At 35.4% G+C, this 25,202-nt stretch overlaps 1 protein-coding gene across 4 annotated transcripts in view; it reads left to right on the top strand.

Moving 5' to 3' along the window:
• LOC110842618 (serine-rich adhesin for platelets) overlaps positions 1-25,202 on the top strand; it is a 48,797-nt gene that overhangs the window by 9,570 nt on the left and 14,025 nt on the right. For all 4 annotated transcript variants that reach the window (XM_022088386.2, XM_022088385.2, XM_035848429.1 and 1 more), the window contains exons 3-5: positions 11,535-11,648; positions 23,921-23,973; positions 24,333-24,425. In XM_022088386.2, the coding sequence (XP_021944078.1) occupies positions 11,535-11,648; positions 23,921-23,973; positions 24,333-24,425 (260 nt within the window). The remainder of the gene's footprint in view (positions 1-11,534; positions 11,649-23,920; positions 23,974-24,332; positions 24,426-25,202) is intronic.

Genomic DNA, 25,202 nt, shown 5'->3' with positions numbered 1-25,202 from the left:
CAAGATGATGCACTTGTTTGTTCAATCCAGAATTGCATTCATTGACGGCTTGTATCATTACGGCGGCTTTGCAACAATGTACTCCTCAGCTAATAAGATTATTTTCCTGCTAATACTCCTCCTCGTGTGACACCTACTTTAATGTTAACCTTCATGAAATTATGAGGTGTGGAGTTATCACAAGCAGCATATCTTGACATACATAATGATAATCGTATTCATATTTATTATGTACATTAGTATTAGCAACGTGGGTCCGTATATGGAAAAAAATATTCTCAATGAAAACATATTGAGTTTAATTTATACTCAAGATAGATTAAAAAATACTGCGGAGAGATCTAATTACTTTGCCTTTCTGTTTTTTCTTCAATACCATCAACAGCTCGTGGCTGGTTGGTTATTACATGTAATTTAATGTGACACTTTGAATACTCGATAAGCAATTAAGCAACTCACATTACTTTTTGCTGACATTGTAGCCAAAATCGTAGACCTAGGAATTGATGGCATATTTTTTGGTTGTTTCAAAGACAACTTCATCTTCCTTCATAAGTATATGGGTGATGTCTGAATATTACTCTGTCCACACCCTCAGGCTACACATAATTAAATTAGCAAAGTTTGTGGTCTCTAGTACGTACATAGGCTTCAGCGTAGAACATAATGTGCGAGTCCTTGGATCTTCAAAGGAAAGAATTTGACATCTTATTGTAACATCCTGCTGGAGTCTCGAGATACATTGTTTTCAGACGCATGGTTGAAATTAGCACGTACATATGCACAATAGTGTGACATCCTCGGTCTTATTGCGCACCGGGATTTTACTTATCTGTTTGCGTTAATAGGTACATAATAAACGCTGGTCAACATATGTCAGAAAGCAGCGACGATGCTACCCGTCGAACGTAGGACATATCGAAAATCTAATTTGAATTACAAAATTATCTAAACAACTTTAAAAATTTATTTAAATTATCTTGATTCAGAATCTAACCTTTGACCTCACCACATACGTTGTCAATTTTATTGCCATTCCAACAATATCATACTCTGGGGGTTGCCTCATACTCAATATGGGGTGACCTGTGACCTTGAAGGTCTCCAGGGTCTAGTAATGAACTCAACTTTGCTTCGGGAGTTGGTTGTCGATCTCTTGATTCGTGTGGGAGTTTTTTTGCCCACCGACCGCCGACGGACGGACAGAACGTTCGCTTAAAGTAACTATAATCACGAAGATTTAACTATGAATAAATGTTACTCTGTGCATGTTTGATTTGATTATCATCGCATGTGGGCGGGTGAATTATATTTGCACATGTATAAACTACTGAGGTTTAATCAACTAGAAAACCGCTGTAGAATTTTGCGTTTGCCAAAAGTTGCAGCTAAAATCACTGTAAAGTAATTACTTTCGATTTTAAATAAACACAGCGTACAATTACATGTTTCATGACATTCAGGCGGTTAGAAACTTTGTCGTCGTGATGCACAATTAGTTGGAAGCGAGAGTGACTGAAGATGTGAGCTACGAATCATAGTTTATCTGCAGCGTCAGATCATTTACATAAAATATTACTGCCCACACTTTTTTATAATGATCATGAATGAAACTTATTTATGCTCAACTGGAAATAAAGGAAAGTGAGCTCACACATTTAGGCAACTAACTGAACAAAATGATCTCTACCACTGACACTTGGCGTATTTACATGCATAGTGAGAAAGTATATTTATATACTTTGTTTACCGAGGAAAATTTGCATATGTAGTTCCACATCTCACAAGTTAGAATTTACGCAGTCAACCTTCAATTATTTATTTAGTCACTGAGAATGGCTTGAGCTAAACCTGCTGGCAACATAAAATTAGAAATGATGTTTTAAAATATTTTCATCTTGCTGTTGTCCAGAGATCTCTTCTGGTATGCAGATGATGATTGCGTGGCAGTGAAATGTATTCGGTCACATTTTGGTACAAACACAAACGACTTGCTCACGTAATCATGAACTTAACCTGTTCCTACAGATTTAATCCCAATTTTTCATTGGTATTCAATCGTCGTTCAGCATTACTGCGTCTGCTATGCAGCTTCTACAACGGAGATCTGAACAAGCTGGTTCGGACATTAAGAAAGGATGAGACAGACAGGACAAGAAACCTACTTGGGATGGACGAGAGGAAAACCTTCCACTAAACCTCTCATTATTATTGCATCAAACCTTTCCATCGATGATAACTCTAGCCACACATGCATTTAGATGCGCAGTATTGTATAAGCCAAGCTGTGTATAGCACAAAGTAGGATACACAGGTAGGTACTTGGATATAACTGACCCAAGCCAGCAGGGTATGCAGCTTGAGATTTGGTCTTTAATTCAACCCTTAATCAAATTATTGAAGCTTTTACAACCTGAAGAAGAACTGGTCTTGCCGTTGTTGTAGTGAAGAAATAGGAAATGAGTATGTCAACCTACTGACAATCATCCCCTTAGCGAATTATTTTCCCAATACTACAGGTGCCAAACCTCGACCGTCCTATAGCGTCTTCTTTGACCATTGCATATTGGACATTCGTTTTATTATATAAGCTACTTACTTGCTTTGCTGGGTTGGATTAGCCCAGCTTGCATGCATAGACTTCCATAACTTGGACGGGTCGGGTGGCATGCACAAACACCGAGCGAATATTTTGTGCACGAATGCATACGTTATTTGCTGTTGTGTGGTATGAGGGACATAAATTTCCCATGAGATTTCGACATTAAAATGGTAAAAGATTTTATACTGTACGTGGTACGGGTAAGACGACTTGTTGCAAAGTGGGAGTCGGTGCCAAAACATTTTTTAAATATTCATGGCCAGCTAGTAGATAATACGTGATTGCAATTGCTAATCAGCGGGAGTGGGATTTCTGAATTCCTTTATTACCCGTGGCCATTATGCATTCCAGAAGTAAGTAATAAAGGGTAAAAGTAGTTGTATACGATGAAATGGTTGCGAGAGGGATCTGTGAGAAGGATTCGGAATTCGCCATCTGCATCGAATCTTTGATGATTTTAATTTTTACAAATTGCCCTCTTGAATTTTGGTGCAACCCATAATTAGCCCCAGAAACATCTTTGAAGAAAACAGTTTGTATTCTATCAGGTGGTATCGGCACATACGATTTTTGGCGGATTTTGTGATTGAGTTTTGTGACCGGTTATATATGTACAAACGTATAACTCGGTATATGTATACATAAATGCATATGTGTGTAGTGATAAGAATGAAAAATTACTATCCTAAGATGAAATAAATGTAAAAGTATTAATTCAATTTATGAATTTGGGGGCAAATCGGACCATGAAACTTTTTCAATTATGTATGATTCACCTGAAACATATCGAAAGCACATCAAAATCTGTCATTCTGTCGGTGACAAGCCCTCCTTCGTCGTATGCAGATTCTGATTACTAGAATGTCAACTTGACATTTGACTTAATATTACTGTAAAGTATTGTCATTGACCGTGGAGAAAAATCATTATAGAAAATCCATCATTCAAGCTGGTGACGATGACATGACACTGCCCTGATTGTAATGAGTATCGCGTAGTCATTCTTGCCTTGGATCAGTTGGATCATTATGTGTGGTGATGCCACGCTAATCTAGTCACATTCGCGTTTTCTGTCTACGTTTTTTTGTCACTTCCATATTTGAAGTGTAGCAGACGGAAAACTAATCTTGCCCTGCAGCACAAATTAAAACTACTTGTTGGTGGAATTGTAAATGTGGATGTGACCAATTCTTGATGGTCATGGATTAAATCTACGAATAATATTTGCTGCGCTAAGTGCAAGTGTATATCCAACTGTCAATAATAAATATTATCAGTGAATGTACTTATGCTAGATATTTAGTGTTGGAGTACTGTTGCTCACATTTTTATTTGAGATCACATTTGAATTAAATGGTTGACATGTGTAATTGTACAAATTGACCTCAAAATCTTCTGCATAGAAATTATTTGAATGTGGATTCAAATAGTTAGTATGTTCTCAATTCCATTAATAATATTCATATCATCGGCCAGTACAAAATAAACAAACGTTGCAACCATTTGTGACGAAGATCCGATACTTTTATGACTAATTTCAAGGTTTTAGCAACGCTCCATATTTGACACGCGAAATTATTGTGGTATGCATGAGTTTGCCACATTGCACCAGGGTGTTTCTGACCCTCACCTCCAAAACCTGAATGCGAAAGCTACAAAAAACGAAGTTCATTAGTTTGGATTTTTCATAAATGTTTCCCTACTACTCAGAAGTCTATATCGTTAAAATTGAATACGATCTATTCGACACAATCATGATCTAAAGTTTTGTCTTCAACCTACAAAATCGTTTTGTATGAAATTTTATAAGCATGTACATACTCAAAAATTTATAACTTGTATAAACTCCTTTAGCAAATTGGCAAATTAGGTTGTGGTATGGATGCCATCGCCGCAGGACAATAGTTTAGCAGTTCCACGCTAATCATGGAAGGATGTTAAATGCAAAATTCCTTAGTACATGCATACATCAGCAGACACGCTGGTCTACGCTTGAATGCCGATCGAACCAACTGATAGAAAAATTGATTTACATAGTCCAGAATTTGGAGAAAGTATTTTATTTATATACGTTTTGCTCCCTTGTTAATTTGAAATTGCATTAGAGAGGTACCATGACATATGTAAAATTACAATGATATCCAGCTGGAATAATAACCTCACCCGGTGTTTATATTATCTTGTTGATAATCAAAGAGAAGATTGCACCTTCTCACTAAATAGCCAGAGACCACAATGAAATTTTAATGTATACCAGGCAAGCAAACAATGATTTATGATGCCAGTGGACAATGGATAACAATGCAGAGCGAATACCACAAATTGCTGGGGCTGTTGTTGTCTGTATCATACCACCCATTTCTTCCTTGACAATATATCCAATGCATGCACATACATGCACCTCAGATTGCTTAGCTCGGGAGAACAGGTCTCATTTCATATAAAATTTTCTATTTAAGCAGCTCGGCAAAAAACATTTTTCTCTGCGTCTAATGCTCTGATGACGTGCATTTTTTTATTTAATCTGTTCCTCGTCGTGACCGTTTTCAAACCATTTTTTAAAGCAGAATCAGATTTCAAAGTTACCCAGTCACCCACCAATCGAATGCACATGGTTATAAGCATGTTCATATATATTTGCTGCTTGGGTTTTCAAGTTTGGTGAGAAGAATGTGATATTAGTTGAAGGGTGATAGTGAAAAGAATAATTATAATAAATTATCGTAACACAGTAGGTTTGAAAACGAACAATCAGCGTCTATCAGCGGGTACCTTTGAGTCACGACTTAAAAAAACTAATGGTTTTACAACGACTTTGTTTCTGCAAAAAATATTACGCACAATAATCAGGTAGTTAACAAATTCGAATTTACTGCGTTCACGAATAGATTTGAGTTAATAAAATTAAAACACTACTTGTGCATATCATTATGGTGGATAGCATTATATTTAGATTTCTTTAAACCATGACGTCAGTTCATCCATCATTGCATGCAGTCCATGAGATTTTTAATGGTTGAATTCTCTTCCTCGAGACTTTGCTAATTTTCCATTTTTCTTCCCTCTTGCACCCTGAAGCGAACTTTAGGTTAGGTTAGAGCGAACAATATCAAAATTAATTACTGACAATATTATTGAATGCAAAAATGTATACGCTGCGTACAGAAGTACGTTGCTAACTTTTGATTTAGAGCACTGTTTAGCCGTGATGGCGAAGGTCAGATTCATTAGTATGGTTACGGAATGGAAAATTCTCATACCAAAATGGTTTGTAGATAATAAAGTAAGAAGTAGAAATAATGCACCGGTCGATTAAACATAGATTGCTACGAGACTAAGATTCCACATACACGAATCAATATCGATGGAATTCCTAATCTTGAAAATGGGGTGGGAGAGGCCGGTTGGTTTTCCATTGTGCGTCGTGCCATTCCCAAGTTACCAACCAATCCAGGTACATATTTTGCATGCAAAGAAAGTGGCGAAGGTCGCCCGTAATGAAAAATCGAAAATCAACAAATTTACAGAACATGGAAGAACTGAAATAGGTCAGGCTAATAAAGTCCGACGACGACCAATGTTTTGTACCAATCGCAGAATGATACGAATCATTTGCGTATAAAAATACGATCGAATTCTTACTCTTTTATATTCTCTTCGGTTAGAAAAAGAATGCAGGTTTGCCTCCCGTTCTCAATTTCATGGGCATCTGGTCACCATTTGGCGTGCCAACAACCGATAAATAATTGATCGCATCTTCATCTTTGACATTCCTAAAATAAATTATTGCAGCAATTAATTTAACAAACTTCATATACTTAACGAGTTAAGTTACAGTCAGACGCATAGCTTATCTTAAAATCGAACTATAGGGGATGCAATAGCACGAGCCATTACTCGACGTTAATCAGCATACATAAATAAATATGTACGAATGAAATGCACGGCGTGACGTTATGTACGTTGTCCAGTCAGAGAGTCAAATTATTTTGTTGGGAATCGATTGTTGTTTATTTTGACCATATTATGAAGATGGCAGTTGTTTGGACACCAGGCGACTGGAATGCGATGATAAGTGATGCTATCGAGCTGAAGAATGCACACACTCACTCGTCTTTCTTTAACAAAGAAGAACGCGTAGTAAATATATGTGGACTTTTTATGTGCCATCCTACCAATTCAAGGTCACCTAGTGTACATATTTCTTCGCTCATTGCACTAGAATGACTACAAATTAAATCCCAGTGTTATTATCATGCTGCTTGCATAATAATAAATGATGAAAAGGTCGTCGGTGTATGATTACTTTTGTGGAACAAAGGCTCGCTCCAACTCTTGCTCCTGCATATTTTTACATGGCCGTGTGTGAGTGCATTTGTAGCTTCTAAGACTTGATGAGCTAAATCAGTTTCCATCCACAAGGAGCTATGTCTCATCGCTGTAATAGTATGGTCATCGTGTGCATGTAATTGTAATCAAACATACCAACTCGTGTTTACAGATATTTATTACTTTATTGTTCCATCTTTTTGTGCGGCTCCTTGTCGATTCTGGGCGAATCATTCTTCATCGCACAAGTGGTCGATAAGAATTAATAATCGATGTGTTGAAAGTGATGACATTTTCAATTTCCGATGTTGGAAAATGTTGAGAGAAGAAATTTCAAATCAAGTTATGCATAAAAACGTAAATTTAAATACAAAAGGGCACGCGAGCTATTAAATTGAAAGAGGAAATTTGATATCAGTCAAAGCAACATTCCGATGTATTCTTTATTTTTGAAGGGTGTAAAGTTTACATAAAAATCTTATTTAACTTTGAGGTTAGCCCAACGGTTAGCTATGTAATTTGCAAAATATGCATGAAATGCCAGCACACGTTGCAATTATACGCTGCTGGCAGACCACATTCAGGAGGGGAGCTTGCGAGGTTGATAATAACAGATCTTGATGCCCTTTGGATATGTGGTAGGGACCCATGAGTGTACTAAAACCCTGAAGTGGTTTGACTCCATGGCCACATTTACGCCCGCCACACCCACTCAAAAATACCCAAAAAACGCTTTCACTCCAGTTTTCACTCACTCAAATCCACGCCAAAAATCCAATTTTACTCGGATTTTGAAATTTCTTTCACCAATATACTCCCCGATAGTTGCTTTCTTCAATCCAATATCAAACTCAATTTTATTGATGATTATTTCGCAAACATAATTTGTTTTGTTGATTGCTACAACAATGCTCATTCAGAAATTTAAATTTTAAAAATACTAAAAATTTCGAAAAAATTGAGTTTGATATTGGATTGAAGAAAGAAACTATCTGGGAGTATATTGGTGAAAGAAATTTCAAAATCCGAGTAAAATTGGATTTTTGGCGTGGATTTGAGTGAGTGAAAACTGGAGTGAAAGCGTTTTTTGGGCATTTTTGAGTGGGTGTGGCGGGCGTAAATGTGGCCATGGAGTCAAACCACTTCAGGGTTTTAGTACACTCATGGGTCCCTACCACATATCCAAAGGGCATCAAGATCTGTTATTATCAACCTCGCAAGCTCCCCTCCTCAGTGGTAAAATTGTTTGTTTGCAGAATCCAGCAAAAAACGATTGTTATTCGCAGCAGTGAGCTTATTTTGAGATATTATACTACTCACTGTGGCAAACCGATATGTCATGGTTTGTGCTTGGCGTGGAGTATGTACGTACATATTGCGAATTTAACCTGCTGGCCTTTAATCGCAAAAAAGTTGGCAGTAATCTAGAATTTAGAATGAGACTAATTGACATTCCTTCTACCTAAATGGGCTTGACCCATCGGCGTCGTTTTTTGTGATTCCAATATTCATATTCAGTCACATTCATATGTATTTATGGTCCATCTTAATGGGTTTTGCTAGGGCGAGGGTTCGGTATTGGTTCGCTGAACAAGTAAGATGATAATAATTGTATAATTTGTCCAGAGCAAAACAGAAGGAAGAAGCGCTATAATAATTTTTCAACTCATCTTCTTGGGCGGACACCAAATTTTTACTGAATCATATACACACAATTTCTTCATCCTTTACACTTTTGAGACAAATACGTCGTTAAGATGACATTGAGAAGGTTATTAGGCAAGCCAAATTGGATTGGATTCGTCAATCATATTCCACACGAACTAAATCAAATCGTCATGTCGGAGGAATGATGGGAGGGATGTACTCAAAAGTCAAAAGTGACGAAAATGCAAAAAAAAATTAAAAGTTAGCTACCGGCTCAGGTGAAATAAATATATTGAAAACTTCGCATGACCAATATTCAGCACAGTCGCAATACCTGCCAAATGCAAACGAAGAGATTATCTGCTTGTGCAATATCAATCTTTTCGATGCATTACCCATTTGCATAAAAAACATTCCTACGTACTACATGACCATGCATTGGTGCTCTTTATTTCGTACTTGGGAGGTAGGACGTTTCTAAAATGTCATGATATAATCAGAAGTACATTAATTAACTTTTAGTTTTTTTGTCTTTATGACAGGCTTGAATTTCAAGACTGTCTTTAGGCTTATTTCTAATTGAAACTTTTATTAATATTACATCATCACTCATCGTACAGCGTTACGTGAAGATGGACAAAGAGATTGTATGCACATATATTATGGCTCTGAGAGCTTAGTAGCAGCGACGGTGAGAAAGTGAGGATATTGTAAGGTTTCGACTTTTCAGAGCTATCCATCTATCCTGAGGATAGATAATTGTTAAGCACATTATGTTATGAAATACCTCATAAAAGAAAATGAAACAAATGATTTCCCAAAATTGCTCTAAATTCTCATACCACAATTGTAAAAGTTTGACTCGTTTTCTTTCAAACTAGTGATTTAGTCTCATCATCAACAAGATTAATGTTAATATACTCGTAATTGAACGTCAAAGAATGCCGATGCCGTGCTATGCGTTGCATTTCCCTGTGTTGTCAGCCATATTATAATTTACCTCGTTTCAAATCAGATGTGTGTGGCACACATTTTGGCTCTAAAGATTTTTTGGTTTTGACAAATTAACGTTGTACGACATAGCCATAAATTTACTGGACATTGCCTTCGAGCATTTAGAGAGAGGAACAATTAATCCAGCTTTTATATTCTTGCTTAAATATTTTTAATTTTCATTTGTCTTTGAAAACGAAATCCTTTCAAAATTAATTGCGTAAGGAATGAATGTACTTATAAATTCAGAAACATATTTTACATAATGTAATTATTGTCCACGACTTCCACGAAAGTGAAATAATATTCGTTGCAAATGCAATCTACCAACAAAATCAAGCAAATTGCAGATACTTGTTAGTTTATAAGTATGTAATCTAATCATCATTATTTTTATTACAAATATTTTCAGTTAATAATCTGATGTGAAAGTAGAATGCAATACGCACGACAAAGTACTTTTTGCTTGCCTAAATTTTCCCTTCAGTCGGTAAAAGTGTACACAATGTGCATGAATGATGATAATTATATTGAAATTTTTATAATTTTCTTGGTCGGCCTTATATTTATGGCTGTGAGAAGGAAATGAATATTCCGTTTGTGTGTATATGATGGTTCTCAAAGGAGGCGTGAATAAGGGTCCGTTGTTAATGTCATTAGCAATGGTCGTATCTATTCATCTCCAAGTCATGCATCTATTCATGTCCAAGTCCCCTGGCTAACAATGATGGATAGTGAAGAGCAGCATAACTAACTACTTTGTGGAGTTTTGTGAGGTTTAACTCTAAGAAGTTGGACTGGACAAATTTTTTGAAATTTTGGTCTAGGATTCCATGCGGAGAGAATGAAGGTAGCAATACCGATAAGTGATGATTTCACTTGTGTTTTTACAAGTGCTCAGCTGTGGGACTTATGTACGTATTTGGAACCACTTCAAAACAATTTCATTTCCTATTTTCACGAGAGATTTGGCAAACCGTGTTCTCGTCAAAGTCAATTCATGATGTGAAAGTATGCTGACTAATTGTAATTTGGAATGGTTAAAAGGATTAAGTTGTCATATCCGCTGGGACAGTAGAAATAGTGGGTAATTTCATATAAATTGCAGTCATCGTTTTATGTAAAAGGTGAACATGTTGTTCTATGTGCATTATTTACAGTAATAAACTAGGGTTTTTACTGCAGTTGCTTTCTGTTTTTGAATTTAGGTAGAATCTACAGCAAAATTTGCGATATTTATTTCATCCTTTCATCCTTACATAGATTCGAGTACTTACCCAAGCTGACTATCATGCATTTATATGTATGCAATTAATAAGCAATTTTATATATGCACATATAAAACAAAGTCTTGATTGTAACAGCGATGTGTGTAATTAAATTTCTCTCGTTATAAAATATACGGAGGGGCAGTTACTATTATTAGCTTTATAGTTTCAGAATTGGCGATTAATTGACTGACAAATTTTTCGTATAATGCGTATGCGTGTAATTCAATTTTATATAGGGAAAGAAAAGATGACGCCGTTTTTTGTTCTCGGTGATTGTAAATTGCACATTTTTGCATTCACAATTATTATTATTTGCTAATCTTCGATTGTTAGCATTGTGTGATCAAGAAATATGACGACATTACAATGAAGGCGCAGCATTTCATTTTATTTGTTTGGTAATAAGCATGAAATTTGACTTAAAGAAGATACGTGCAATAACACATACTCTTTTTAAAAATAATGATAATTTCAATTAGTCGGTATCTTGCAAAATCCGTGTACATGTCCATATTTACTCGTAACGGCTTTGATTGAGCTGTCGCTTGTGTGACGTGAGAAAAGTGTTTTTCGCCACAACAGGAAACAATCAAATAGTGTGTACACTAAAGTATGCATCAAATAGATGAATGGTCAAAGTGTTTACTATTCGCGTGTTTTTATTCATTTTGTCGTTTTTTGTTTGTTTCTAGAGTCTGGAATGATGGATTTGGTGATAGTGGAAGAAGGTCGGGGAGATAAAGATGCAGATAAACCCTCAATTTATGACAATCCCGGATTTGTCGATGACTCAATGGACCCGAAAAGTAAGTTATAATCTCAAGCCCATTTTTTACATTTCTTTTAATACAAGTGGTGATCTACCTCAACTTACTACATGTTCAGTTCTTACTAATACTCGAAAGTTGTCAACATCCCACGCACTAAATAGTTTCATAACGTCCGAGGATATAATCAAGTGTATGTGTAGGATTGTGTTGTTACCTGTCCGAGTTGGTTAAATTTAATGGACTGGAGAAATAAACAAGTTAATTTCAATTGAATTCACCCATCACAACTTGTGATTCATAAGCAGCACAACCACACAAGTAAATATGTACATAGTGCAGATTGCTTTTTAGAATACGCTGAAAAATAAACGCGACATCATCATCCAGATATTTGATTTTATGGAATGGAGTATTACATATGTGGAAAGGACACAACAACATCCCATTTTGTTTAATCTTCATTCCTTGCTCATCCTAACTTCTATCACGTATTTTGTACTATTGGACATGGTCTTGAAACAGAATCGTCTCACGGATGGGCGTTTGATTTGTTTCGTGTAGTAGCATTCACTTACTATTCCGGGGTGAAATATAACTTAAGATACAAGAAAATTGGAAAACTTTTTATGACAACTCATGGCTGGTCACGCAATTTATATAACAGCTTTCTTGAGGAAATCTTTCATCCGAAAACGCACCCCCTTCTTTACATGCACATGTATGTACAAAAGCATATGTATGTCCATACATAAATATGTTCGTCTGGTAACAAATTCTGGGTTTACTTTCTCAATTTCTCCAGTCCTTAACATGATTTCTTACATTATGTTTTGCCTCTTTGCATGTCAGTTTTCATTCGGTCATGCTCCTGTCTGTTCCCACATTGGGCTGATATTTTCAGACATAGCTTCACTTTTAGTAGTTGTGTTTAAATAATGGATAACATTGTTTGTTGATATGAATCTGTACACTGCATATTGAAGACATCACGGTATGCATCTGCATGTATAGCTTAAGATTGAGAAAGCTCAATTTATTTTATTTACTTTTGATTATAAAGATTTAAATAGGTTAGGAAAGAAATGCGCCTTTTTACACGGCGATTGGATTGTTGAAGAGAACTCCAATCGTCAAAGAGTATAGAAATATTTATTCGTAAGATATTCATCATTTTCTGCATTGATTGTCATTTCTTAGATTTTCTCACCGTCTTCCTCAATAACTCTACTCAACTTTCAATTCCAAATTGCAATAGGACAATATTGTCGGTCAATTCGTCTCTTTGAGCAAACTAGGACTCGACTTATTATGGCCAGACAAATCTTTTTGAACCACCGCAGCTGAATCGTAAATGGATATTTTTAAATTAGGATTCATAATTACTTTCATCCCAAGGATTGATTTACAATTTTTGCTTTGAATTGTTTGCAACATGTGCCGCTTAAGGGTCACTCGGATGAGCTGTGTAGAATCCTAACGTTAAAAAGTTCACATTTGTTACATACAAACAACTCGTGCGATATGATTTTTGAATGATTTTTACTTTTAGTTAGTTTGTGTTAGCATGACTTATTAGCACATTTTGCAAGCGCCTTCAATGCAATCGTCGACACATGTATGTATCCCAGGTTGTCATACATAAAGTTGCACTGTTAAATACTATCGACAAAATGCACCTGGTATTTAGCACATAGCCACCGTTCAAAAAATACCGTATGAAAAGAATTCCAAGTGAGCAACCTTGTTAAAGTGGACGTATGCAAAAAAATGTAAATGCACATAGATATTTGACCACCGTCACTGGGGAGCTGTAGTTAATTTACTACTAGTACCTATATGTAACTAATAGTTCTGAATGTATACTGCATAAAAGTTATGTATTTAGGAATGCAGTAGCCGCCGTGGAACTGGGTTACGATAATAATTTGCTCCGATTTATTGTTGATTTAAACATTGTGTTTTGTTCAAGTGTAATGTTGGTGTTTGAATACCATTAAGTGGTTTTCTCACTTTTTTGTTCAGCTTAATTACCCCGAACACCTTGGTGGTCCGAATTTTTAACTTTAATATTTAAATCCAACGGCAACGTGAAGGGATTACTATTCAAAGTAGTATTTCAAATATTAAGATTGGTTTTGTTTAATATGCGGACAACCTGCACAATAAATTATGAGCCACAAAAAGTGCAAATAGGTCCCATTAGTATTTGTCGGTTTTGAAAATAAGTTCTTGTGGTTGATCAGATGTACTTTATTTGTGTGTAAATCATACAATGAGCCAAGAAACCTTGTATTTAAATATGTACATGTCTGTTGGTTGGTAGGTGTCCGATCTAATTGACTTGGTTGTTACATATTTGTACCGTGTAATTCCTGACAACAGATCAAACGATAGGGCATTACTAATCCCACAAAGTACGTGTTAATTGCCGGTAGCACATTAGCACACTCATTTTCCCATGATCAAGTGACACAAGGAAAGTGCTGAGATAGTCAATTTCCTGCGTATTTTTTTCATTTTCATTTTCTGCCTGATGAAAAATTAGTATTTCAAATTAAGGGAAGTTTTCAACAAATTGTTCGCGCACATGATTTTCATATCGCCAAAAGCGTAAGGCTTAATAACACGTTGTGCAGTGTTGTACATTTACATGGATTTCGCATGTATTGGGTTTGAGGCAATTGATACTGACAGGACTGTAATGATTATGATCAACAAAATCATTGAAAATAACGAGAAATCTTGAACGGGGTTGTCGTCGCCGTATGCACACAAACAGAGAATAATTAATGGGTGGGTGTTCGCTATTGTTCCACATCTTCATACTCTTATGCGCATCTTGTGGTGGTCGTGGTGGATACAATCCAAGTGATTGGAATTATACACAAATTACGCTCAATGTGAATTTTACCTACAGGGATGATTGAACGCAAGGTGTGGGGAACTCAACATGTATGCATGAATGTCAGAATCAATCTGTTTTGCTACATGAGGAATTGAGGAACCATTCATACTTGTAAAATAATGCACGCCTCAGTTTTATTGAATCAACAAGTAAACGCATGAAAACATATTTGATTTGGTGCTGAGAGTGGAAATTCGAACCTGATGATGACCACGCAGTGAGTCGGTAATGGCTACCAATAATAGTTAAATACTAGAAATGTGACCAAAGCACGAGTCAAAATTGGGAATGTATTTGATTTGATAATCACGATTTTCATCCAACTGTTGACGTATTAGGTGGCAAAAAATAAAATTATCTCGAGAAAATTGGACTCAACAGAAACATGGTGCAGAAATTACGCGTCGTAGGAAAGTGATACTAAATCTAGCTTTAGGCACTGATCAACAATGACACAGTAAAAAAGTGTGCAAATTCGTGAATTATTGAACGGTCATTTAGCATGGTAAGAAGCTCCTATATAATAGAAGACGTACTTGAATTTCCACTTTGCCTCGTTTTTGTCAAAATACGCCACTTTTCAAGCATTATACAGTTAGGACCAGCTCAGACATGTATATCCGAGGCCAATCTCGATTGCTTGGTTTGTTAAATCGTGGGGGAGTGCTTGAAACTAATGAGCTGCTCATAAGCAGCATCTAATTGAGATTTTCGCATCTTAGGTTTCACAGTATCATGAATTATATTATGTGAATTGCTATGCTTCTAATTTTTCTACAATTTCTAGAAAAATTTCTATTGGCACTTGGCAGTCTTATGCCCGGTTTGTCGAATCTTCGGCATTTAAACTGCCTCACATAAAGTGATGAGTCATTAGAAGCTTCATTCCATCGTTCAGCAGTCCTGCACGATGTAGGTTTCTGGGTAAATAAGTGAAGTGTATAAAAGTTTTGGTGTATCCTTAGCTCTAGACTTGATTATAATTTTTTATTGCATTTTAATTCAGATTACAACACAATATCCAAAACGAGCCTGTAAATTTTGGTCTGTGGTAACTTGTTGACAATAACATCTTGTACATAAATTGTGACGTGATGTCCACATTTGATCATTTAATATTCAACAATACGAAAATATCATCTTCATTAGGAATAAAGGCTTGGTAACTCGGATGAAGATATGGTACAAAGTGACAGGTGAAGTTAGCCAAATTTATTACAGAAGGATTTATCATCGAACGAAGGACTTAAATTGATTAGTATTCAATTCATAATTCAACCCTTGTGCACGATCGATTAGCAATCACATAAAATCAAATCAAGCGTCATCGGGAGATTAGGATTATCACGCATTTGTTAAGGACGGGACACCACCACAATTCACCACGCAGCCAAAGCTTGATTTAATCCCCACCATTGCCCAATGTCATTGGGTAAATTACAAAATGTTTTCATGTCTAGTCAAATCTCATTAGACGAGATGAGCACAAGTTTCTACTTCGGAATGATGCTCGTGGTATCGTATTCATACAATAATCGTACCACGAATATGGAAAGTTAAACCTAAAAAAATTTGGAGGAGACTTGACAGCGACGCATATTTGACATACGAATTTTATTAGACCTCTATTTATAACCAACCACGGCCGTTGTTGACATGATGTGATTGCCATTATTGAATTTAAATGCATTTAACCCAAGAGTATATAATGCTAAATAGTAAATATACATATTTATGTGCATTTAACGTATATATTGCTTGTAGAGTTTTAATTGACAATTCAGGTTAGAAAAACTTTGCATATTTTGAAGGGTGTGTTTCGCAACAATTTTTACTTAACTAATACTAATTCTGCATATTTTGATGCGGGGTGGATTATCGTCGCATGAAATACATCAGGCGAGACAATAAGTCAACTTGGTATCGAACAAATCAATTTTTAATCTGTTACTTCACCGGCGTCGCTAAATGCTTGGGTAATAAACAAGTAGGACGGAGATATAGTTGACTACAGTAAATAAATATTACTCAAGACCTGTTACATACATGCAGCTCTTATGTACTGTTTAATGGTGGAGATTAAAAAATAGGTACCCAGAGTGGTGGGTGGCACGAAAGATTAAAGAAAGTTAAGTATTTTCTGAGAGTCTTCTCAAGTAGGATTAATCAAGACAAACCATTAATATTGATTTACTACGTCAATACTTTATGTTGGAAGCCTTTTGGTGTTACGGCTACTCGAGGGGTCAAACTATTTACAACTTCTTCACACGTTAATTTATAATGAGCACGGCTAGAGAAATGTATTTTTACGACAAAAAGGCAATGATGGAATTATATCATGCATGCCTTCTTGTGCGTTGGCCTATTTCTCATAAATTTTCGTGAGTCTGGTAGGTTTTACGTATGACCATTGCATAATCGGTTTAATAATGAGAACATGCATAATATGCACTTGTGTGCATATTTGACTCTACTCAACGGATGTGATCAGACGTCTCGTTAGGTTCTCACATGTTCGCATCAATTTTTCATTTAAGGCATCGCATTTGAGGCAATATAATAATCTCAGCAGGAAACTATGAATATTAGATCAAGATGTACCAAACATTTGGACCGTTGTCTATTTAGGGATAACTTGGAGTCTAAAATCTGGTCGCTTTCCCTTTCGTGTGGTGAAGCGTATAAAAATGAGACATAACCTAAAACCCTGGCTGGCTTTATTTCGTATACATATAAGGATCACATAACTTCACATGTACCTTATTAACCAGCGCAGCCACTGTTACTAAATCACTGTTGTTCATAATCCAGTTAAGTGGTAAAGTAATAATCGAATAGTGTGGTTTAAATTTTAAATGGCAGTGAACTGAATTTATATTTATGGTTTGCTAATGAATGAAGACTGTACCACGAATAACCAATATTACTATGTTTTCAGTTAGACACCATGAAGGACTCCCACGGGGAAAATAATTAGTCCTATAATTTAGGCGGGGTTCCCATGATTCTTTTTTCTTTGGCGACGCCAACCTGCATTTATCATTCAATATCGTTTCATCACTTTGGGTAATTAAATAATACATACATTATTAGCGCTTGTTTCAGCAGTACACTTGTTTCTGTAGTCGATCTGTCATACACATTATAAAAATTCCACATTTATGTTATTCAAATAATTTAGTGAATGTTAATTTTTGTTAAGGAATCATGTTGACACTGTTGATTGTTGTCATTAGGCGGTTACACGTAATCAACGCATACACATAAATTTATTATCATATTCATAATAAGTAAGAATAACTCATCCTCAGATTTATTTAGGCAACTAAAAACATAAAATCAAAGACAGTAAAGTAAATTTTAAATGTTAGAAATTTCGAATTTGTAACTATTCTTGCACAATGTTTTGCTTATTGAAGCGCATCACAATTTATAAACACAATATTAAATTAGCACAGACACTTATTTACTTATTCACTCATGGATAAGCAAGCAAGCAAAAAAGCGGAAGATAAACATGCGGACAGGATCTGATTTCTAGAAAGTCTTAAATAATTTCAATTTATTATTCATAATAACACATTTTGACCAACACAAGTGTTACAATAATGATATGTTAATTAAAGTTGCAACAACGTTACAAGTAAATGAACTGTCCTGCTTCATAACACAGCGAGTGAATACTATATCTACACCAAAGTTAGTGAAGGTGTAGCTCATTTTGTTTAATTGAGTACTTATTGCGTAACATTTTGCTCATCTTCTCGTAAAGAAGATGCGGAATTAGGTAATTCTCTTTCGTCAAGAACACGTACAAGATTGGCAGGTGTTCCAAAAGCATTCCTTTCATTTTCAGTTGACAGAGTTAAATTATCAAGAGGCCGAGTACGTATCTAATACATATGCCCAATGACTTGGAACATTGAATGCTAACTCATTGGCACTAACAGAAACTGCGAGTTCGTGATATTCAAACAATGAGCCATAACCCTCTGAGCCTCATCTTTTTGGTTTATTAAAGGTTCAAATCATTATATTGAATTATTAGGTTTAACGAGATTGACACATTTTCCATGCGTTCTTTTATTTGCTTGTGCAGATGTGAGACCTTGTTGTGAACAGTATGACTGAACTCCCAAGTTGGTAATTATTTGGAGCTTGAATTGCTTAAACAAGAAGGCTCTTGTCACAACATGCATTCTTTGGCCGTGTTCATGCAGCATCCTACAATCAGCATGTTTCGTAATTACAATATTACACGTAAAACCGGCCTCTTTCTTAGGCACTCAATAACGCCTTCAAATTGTAGGTCGTACTTGTAGCTAAAACACTATCAATACATATTTCCAATGTGACTCAACTATCGAGTAGCGTAGATACAGATATGTATACTAGAAACCATAATGGGGGAGCATGTATGCATATTAATCGTGTTATGTAAACTTAAAACATTGAGCGAGTTTATTTATTTATATGTTACAGGGCGCGCCTCCCATTAGTCTACCTACGGGTATTTATTTTCCGATACAAATCGTCTCGATTAGTAAAGAGTTAGGCATCAAGGAAATTAGTGTAAGAGGAACTAAATGTACGGAGGGTTGAAGAGGGGAGGAATCTGACAACTTAAAAAATTAGGGTGCAATTAGATCAATTGGTCGTTCTCTGTCCCTTTATCTTGGGTTATCAGAAAGCGTTAACTAGGAAGAAACCGTCAAGGAAAACTGAACCAATCATCCAACAAGCGAAGGTTCTTAAAGAATGCGTAATTCATATTTGAGACACATAACAGGAAACACGGCAAACATATAGATTAGTGTTCATAGATGAGAATCATTGACATAATTGATCGTGGTAAAACTTTTATTTGCGGATCATTTATTTAGTAAGCGGTTTTGGGACTAATGAGCTTAACTAGGTTGAGACTTAACTACTATATGATTTAGAAAAAGCGGTCTAGTTATCGACTACTTTGAAGACTTTGGGAACGAATCAACCCTTGTTATTGACTTACCTCATTCCACACTTCATCTCGAATTTACGTGCTTCATTTGGTGGGGCAGATTCTTGCAACCCATAAATCACTGTTTTATCTCGAGATAACTATCAGCTATGTAAACTCTCCTGCGGTTGATTGAGGTTATAATCTTTATTCGCTTAGCCAAAGTTCAACCTTCGAGTTGGTTTAATTTGCATGAAAACTTTCATACTTTGCAGAAGCTGAATTGATAGGATTTCACATGGCACAGAGTTCCAATATTCTTTCTCTCAGTTCAGTTCAAATGAGGTCTAATAACCATTTGTAAAATTGCTAAAATTTTGCAATGGCTTTAGCTCTTTCTGACGAAATAATTTAAAATTCCAAATCCCACCTAATTATGTCACTTATAATTTTAATGAAAGATTTTCCCCCTATCTGAACAGCATCTGGTTGAGCCAACAATGATTCAATTAACTAAACAGCAATGAAACTGATAGGGAGTTTCTCCAACAACTCTGCCTTTCGCAAAAATTTTCGCAAGTCATTCGACAAATAGGATGAATGATCTTTTGATAATCTTTTAATTTAATAATGCGCTCTGTAAATCGGTGCAGTACAATAACATGTTGCAACAATAATGCTGGATGAATCCACTGTGCTAACCTATGTATCCGCCAACCAACCATTCCATATTGTTGCTCGAATAGTAGCCAATGTAAACCGCAGCGTTATGCTATTATCTTTTTTGTATAGAACATTGTTGATTGTGCTCCCAAAGATTGCAAGTTGGCTGTAGCAGGAGCATTAGCAGTATGGCTTATCCTTAGCAGAGTGGACCTGCATGAGTTTAAAGGCCGAGTGGTAGTTGTCTTGTCAGTGGAAGAAAGAATAAATGACAGCCCCAATTGATCTAGTTGACGTTGTTATGTCATGATTTCCTCTGTGATTGGGGCAAAGGGTGTTTTTATTGACACATTTGGTGCACGACTTTTATTCACTGGGTTGAGAAGCTGCTTCAATAATGAGACAGATACTGCAGCAAGATGCGGCCCAACCTTTAAAGAGATCAGGGCTGTTCAATTACCTCTGGAAGTAATTAATTCTTAATTCTTAATTACTCCGTCTGCGAAAATTCGAATTAAGTACTAATTACAAATACTTCTTTGTCAAGTAATTAAACTTAATTATCAATTACAATTACTTTGGAAGCAAGTAATTGATTGTCAATTACCAATTACTTATTAGTAATTGAAAGTCAATTACTTAATTACTAATTACTTAATCCTCATACTTGAAGGTAATTAAACGCTATTTAAAGACTAACTTTCGACCAAAAAATTCATTTCCGAATAGTATAAAACTTTTATAAATATCTCGGTACAGCAAACAGATCATCTATATGATCCAAAAGTTTAAAATTGCTGTGGTTCTTTAGTCCAGATAGATAATGGCATTTTCTTCCCACAATTACAACATTAAAATTGTTTATGCGTACATTTCTATCTATTGTATTTTACCTGACTCTGACTAACGAGATTGCTTAGGTAATTTTTGCAGTCCATGGAACACAGCCAGTTGAAACAATTGTAATATAAAATTGTAATAAGCTTGGAGTGCAAAAGTTGAATAGGAATGATGACCAAAGCGGTCACAACAAAAGATATTTATATAATTCGAGTTCATTGGGAGAGGGAGACTTGTCGTTTTTCACTCTAAGTATGTTCGATTAAGTAATTGATCAAAGTAATTGAGTATTCAATTACTAATTACTACCTGGCCAAGTAATTAAGTACTTCCAATTTTAATTACTCCAGGTCCTTCAAGTACTTAAGTACTTAATTACTTTGACATACGAAAGTAATTGAAATCAATTATCAATTACCAATTACCTCAATTTTAGTAATTAAGTAAGTAATTAAGTACAAAAGTAATTAAGTACCACAGCCCTGAAAGAGATCCATCCATGTAATAATGCACACAGTTTGAATGCCACACCATCGGATGGCAGATTTAGACGTATTTCATTCAGGTGTGGTATTGATGTTTTTAAAATGATACATATTGAATTCTATTGTCAATTATTTATCTGTCAAATCGTATTCAAGCCCCCCACAATGGAATCAATAAGTAGACAAAATCATTAATTTGTTTGATCTAATTCAATTCATTGATAACAATTTACAATGAGTGGATTTCAATGTTACGCATATATTATGGTAATAACATAACCTTCTTAAACCCAATTTACCATATAATTCCTGGGCATAAATATCTTACGCAGCAAGAAATATAGCTCTGGAACGATGTACAGCGTTTATTCAATGCTGATTAATCGTTTTGCCAGAGAGAGCATTTGGTGCGTGTAGTTTTGTGAACATTCACCGGCAGTGATATCAAATGATCTCTACATTAATATTGACCCTGAGATGAACCGAGAGTTACCTCCACCAACCAAATTACTGCAGAATTACCTCAAACACTGACATGACATGACACGAAATCAAAACTATCATTTCCGTCTTGCAAGCACATTTACTATATTTAAATATCTACAATACCAATAGTGCATCAAATACAATCTACATATTTCTCTTACTTGTTGTCTGACTGCGAGGCCAAGGTCGTACTTTTCACACATTTTGTATTTATTTTATCGTGGGAATTTTCTCGTGCATGCAGCCGACGAAGAACAATTAGCGTTCTTTGTGTTATTCCGAAATGAATGAATTTCAGTGTTGCAAATATTTGCAACAATCTCGAGGCTACTTTACCCTGTAGAAAATAATTTGTGCACCATATTTTGTTTTTCAATGTTAAAAACTAACCTACAAATATTTCATGTTATGTAATACTATTATGTACATTGTTTATAAATAATAGTACTTAATTACTACTTTCGTTGTATGGTAAAACAAGAAATTATAAAAGTACCTTATTTATTCCCTATTACATAAATATAGTACTTATGTAGGTATGTATACGTACAGATCTGTATTACGATCGAGCTATTGACAGTATTCAGCCTGGAACTAGTAATTATTTTGAAGCACTAAATATTCAGTGATTTTCAATGTGTAATTTGTAATGTCTGGAGGGTAATTGTTACATTTTTTGTAACAAAATGTTTTCAGTTCACCAATTGTAAAATATGTCATACAATCAACGACTCTTTATTACTAGAGTAGAATTCTAAGCATCCAACAGTGCTTTGCCGTTGGCCACTCTTATGCGAAATTCGTGATTGTCGAGTCCAACTCAATGTTTGCTTGTCGTTTTTTATTGCCGTCATCTTTTGTGAATAGCAACCTGTCTTCACAACTTTCTCATTGACCCAGCCCGACTACCTATATTTTGCATTATTTAATTTGAGTTATTTTTTCTCGTTTATCTACCCACATAGAAATTATGCCGGATTTACAAATCACCGTAATTGCTAGACAAATTCAAAATTATGGTGATTTGCGATTCTGAAAGAATCACCACGGGCTTATAAAGCTGACCAATTTCGATTTGGATTCTTGGTTTTCACTTATTCAGCACCACCACTGCTACAAAAGACTACTTGGTATCATCTACAACTAATATGTATTGTGGGATTTCTAGGTGAATATCTTCAGGTCAGTGGCACTTTCACGTCACAATTGCGCGTTACATGAGACAGCGAGACCCACTTTCTTGAAAACCATTACAGCCCAGCAATGTCAAGACCAGGTTCACTAATTCTTTCACAGACTTGACCAAACAACATTAGGAAATGTGGTTTGTTAGTGATGACTGATTATGACCATAACCATAACAAACCACACGTACTTCTCTCTCTGTCTGGCGTATTGAATGCTCTTGAAATTACATTTTTCATACAATTAGATATATTAGAGTATGAATGCACATAAATAAATAATCATAAAACGGAGGAAACCTTTGCATACATCTTTTTTCACACAGATGGTGGACCATATGTAGCAAGTACCATTTACGCCTTTCTATTTCATTTCAATAATTTGCACGTCCTCAATTAGCTTAATGTATTGAACCAATAGTTTTCAATTTGAAACTAGCCTGATGGAATATTAAAACGATAGGAAAATGTTGGGACACCTGAGACCCAAGAATGGTCAAACAATCGATTAAAGTGAAGTTGAAACCAAATTCCATCGCTGCGTATGGACCAGAATCATGATGAACTTTAATCAATTCACCACAAATCAACATTCCTACCGCTTACCACTCACAAGTGCAAAAAAACTTATAATAATCTTTCGGTCTGGTACAGATATTAATAGACATGAGTCCGATACTTGTATGATACCAGTTATTTTAGAGGTGTATGCTCCAATGTGTTTTTTTAAAATTATTAATTGCCAATTCTAGAATTTGAGAAAGAGCTTTAATTTTGAGACTTATTTTATTTTATTTTTTTAGAATCTGGTCAACAATCCGGAAACGATGTGAAAATGAACGGTTCCAAAAAGCCGGTAAGAGTTTTATTATTTATTGTGCATACATATTTCACTGTCAAATCATGCATGATGAAATGAATGCCATCAGTACCTGAGATGCTATAGACGTATCTTGGCTGAAGAAATCAACCAGTAATTTGATGGCCATATTTCCTTCAAGACGACTTAAATGGTTGTAATTCCTTATGTACTACACGTTCGGAATGCAAACACAATGCTATTATTGGTTGGGACGAAGGGCGTTGTTTGCGAGAAGTGACGTTTCTGCTTGTTATTCGTGGGATGAGCGAGCTTCCAATCTTTGAATTATGATTTTGACTACGGGATGAATTATTGGTGAATAAATTTCATTAATCACTGTCCTTCTACCTCAGATGTCCAGCGAAGATGGAGGCAAAAAGGTTCCATGGGGGCCATTCAGATTTCTCTTCAAATCTCGGAGTGCGTTGGACGATTCGGTGATGGAGGTTTGTTCAATAACTTATTATTCTTTCCCTTTGTTCAAATATTATACTCATTGTAAATCTTGTCCTCGATTTAACAAACTTGAGACATGCAAGTGTTGATATCGCAATTAGTAAATCCTATGCGTAAGGCACGTACTTGGTTGTAAATGCTGTATTATACGACGACAAGTATTCGTTAAGCAATGCATAATAAACAAAGAACGAAATTTTTCACGCTTAGTGGTGATGATTTGCAAGGATATACGCAGGGTATTCCGACCTGGGTTTTAATGGGTTGGGTTTTATTGGGTTTTAATGGGTTTTAATGGGTTGTAAATGAATAAAACCCACTGGGTTTTACCATGTTAAGTGGGTTTTATTTGGGTTTTAATGGGTTTTATTGGGTTTTAATTGAGTTTCACCTTAAAACTACATTCTAGAAGTTAAATACATCTCCTATACGTTAGAAGGCGTTATCTCAATTCATTCTAAAGTAGTCTATTTCATTACTATTCTAGTGTATGAAAATTCGGAACAAATCAACAATTGACTCCATCCTTTAGCATCACAGATTTCAAGTGTTATAAAACAAAAATAATTTCCGAATAGATACAAATTCCGAATTATTTTTGTTAAGTTATTACTTAAAACTAATAAAACCCAATAAAACCCATTTAAACCCAATAAAACCCAATAAAACCCATTAAAACCCAAATAAAACCCAATTAACATGGTAAAACCCATTAAAACCCAAATAAAACCCAATTAACATGGTAAAACCCATTAAAACCCATGGGT

The sequence above is a fragment of the Folsomia candida genome, unplaced genomic scaffold (assembly GCF_002217175.1).
Source record: "Folsomia candida strain VU population unplaced genomic scaffold, ASM221717v1 Fcan01_Sc002, whole genome shotgun sequence".
NCBI classification, from domain to species: domain Eukaryota; kingdom Metazoa; phylum Arthropoda; class Collembola; order Entomobryomorpha; family Isotomidae; genus Folsomia; species Folsomia candida.
The sequence above is the reverse complement of the archived record's forward strand: the minus strand, read 5'-3'. Positions and strand labels throughout refer to the sequence as shown.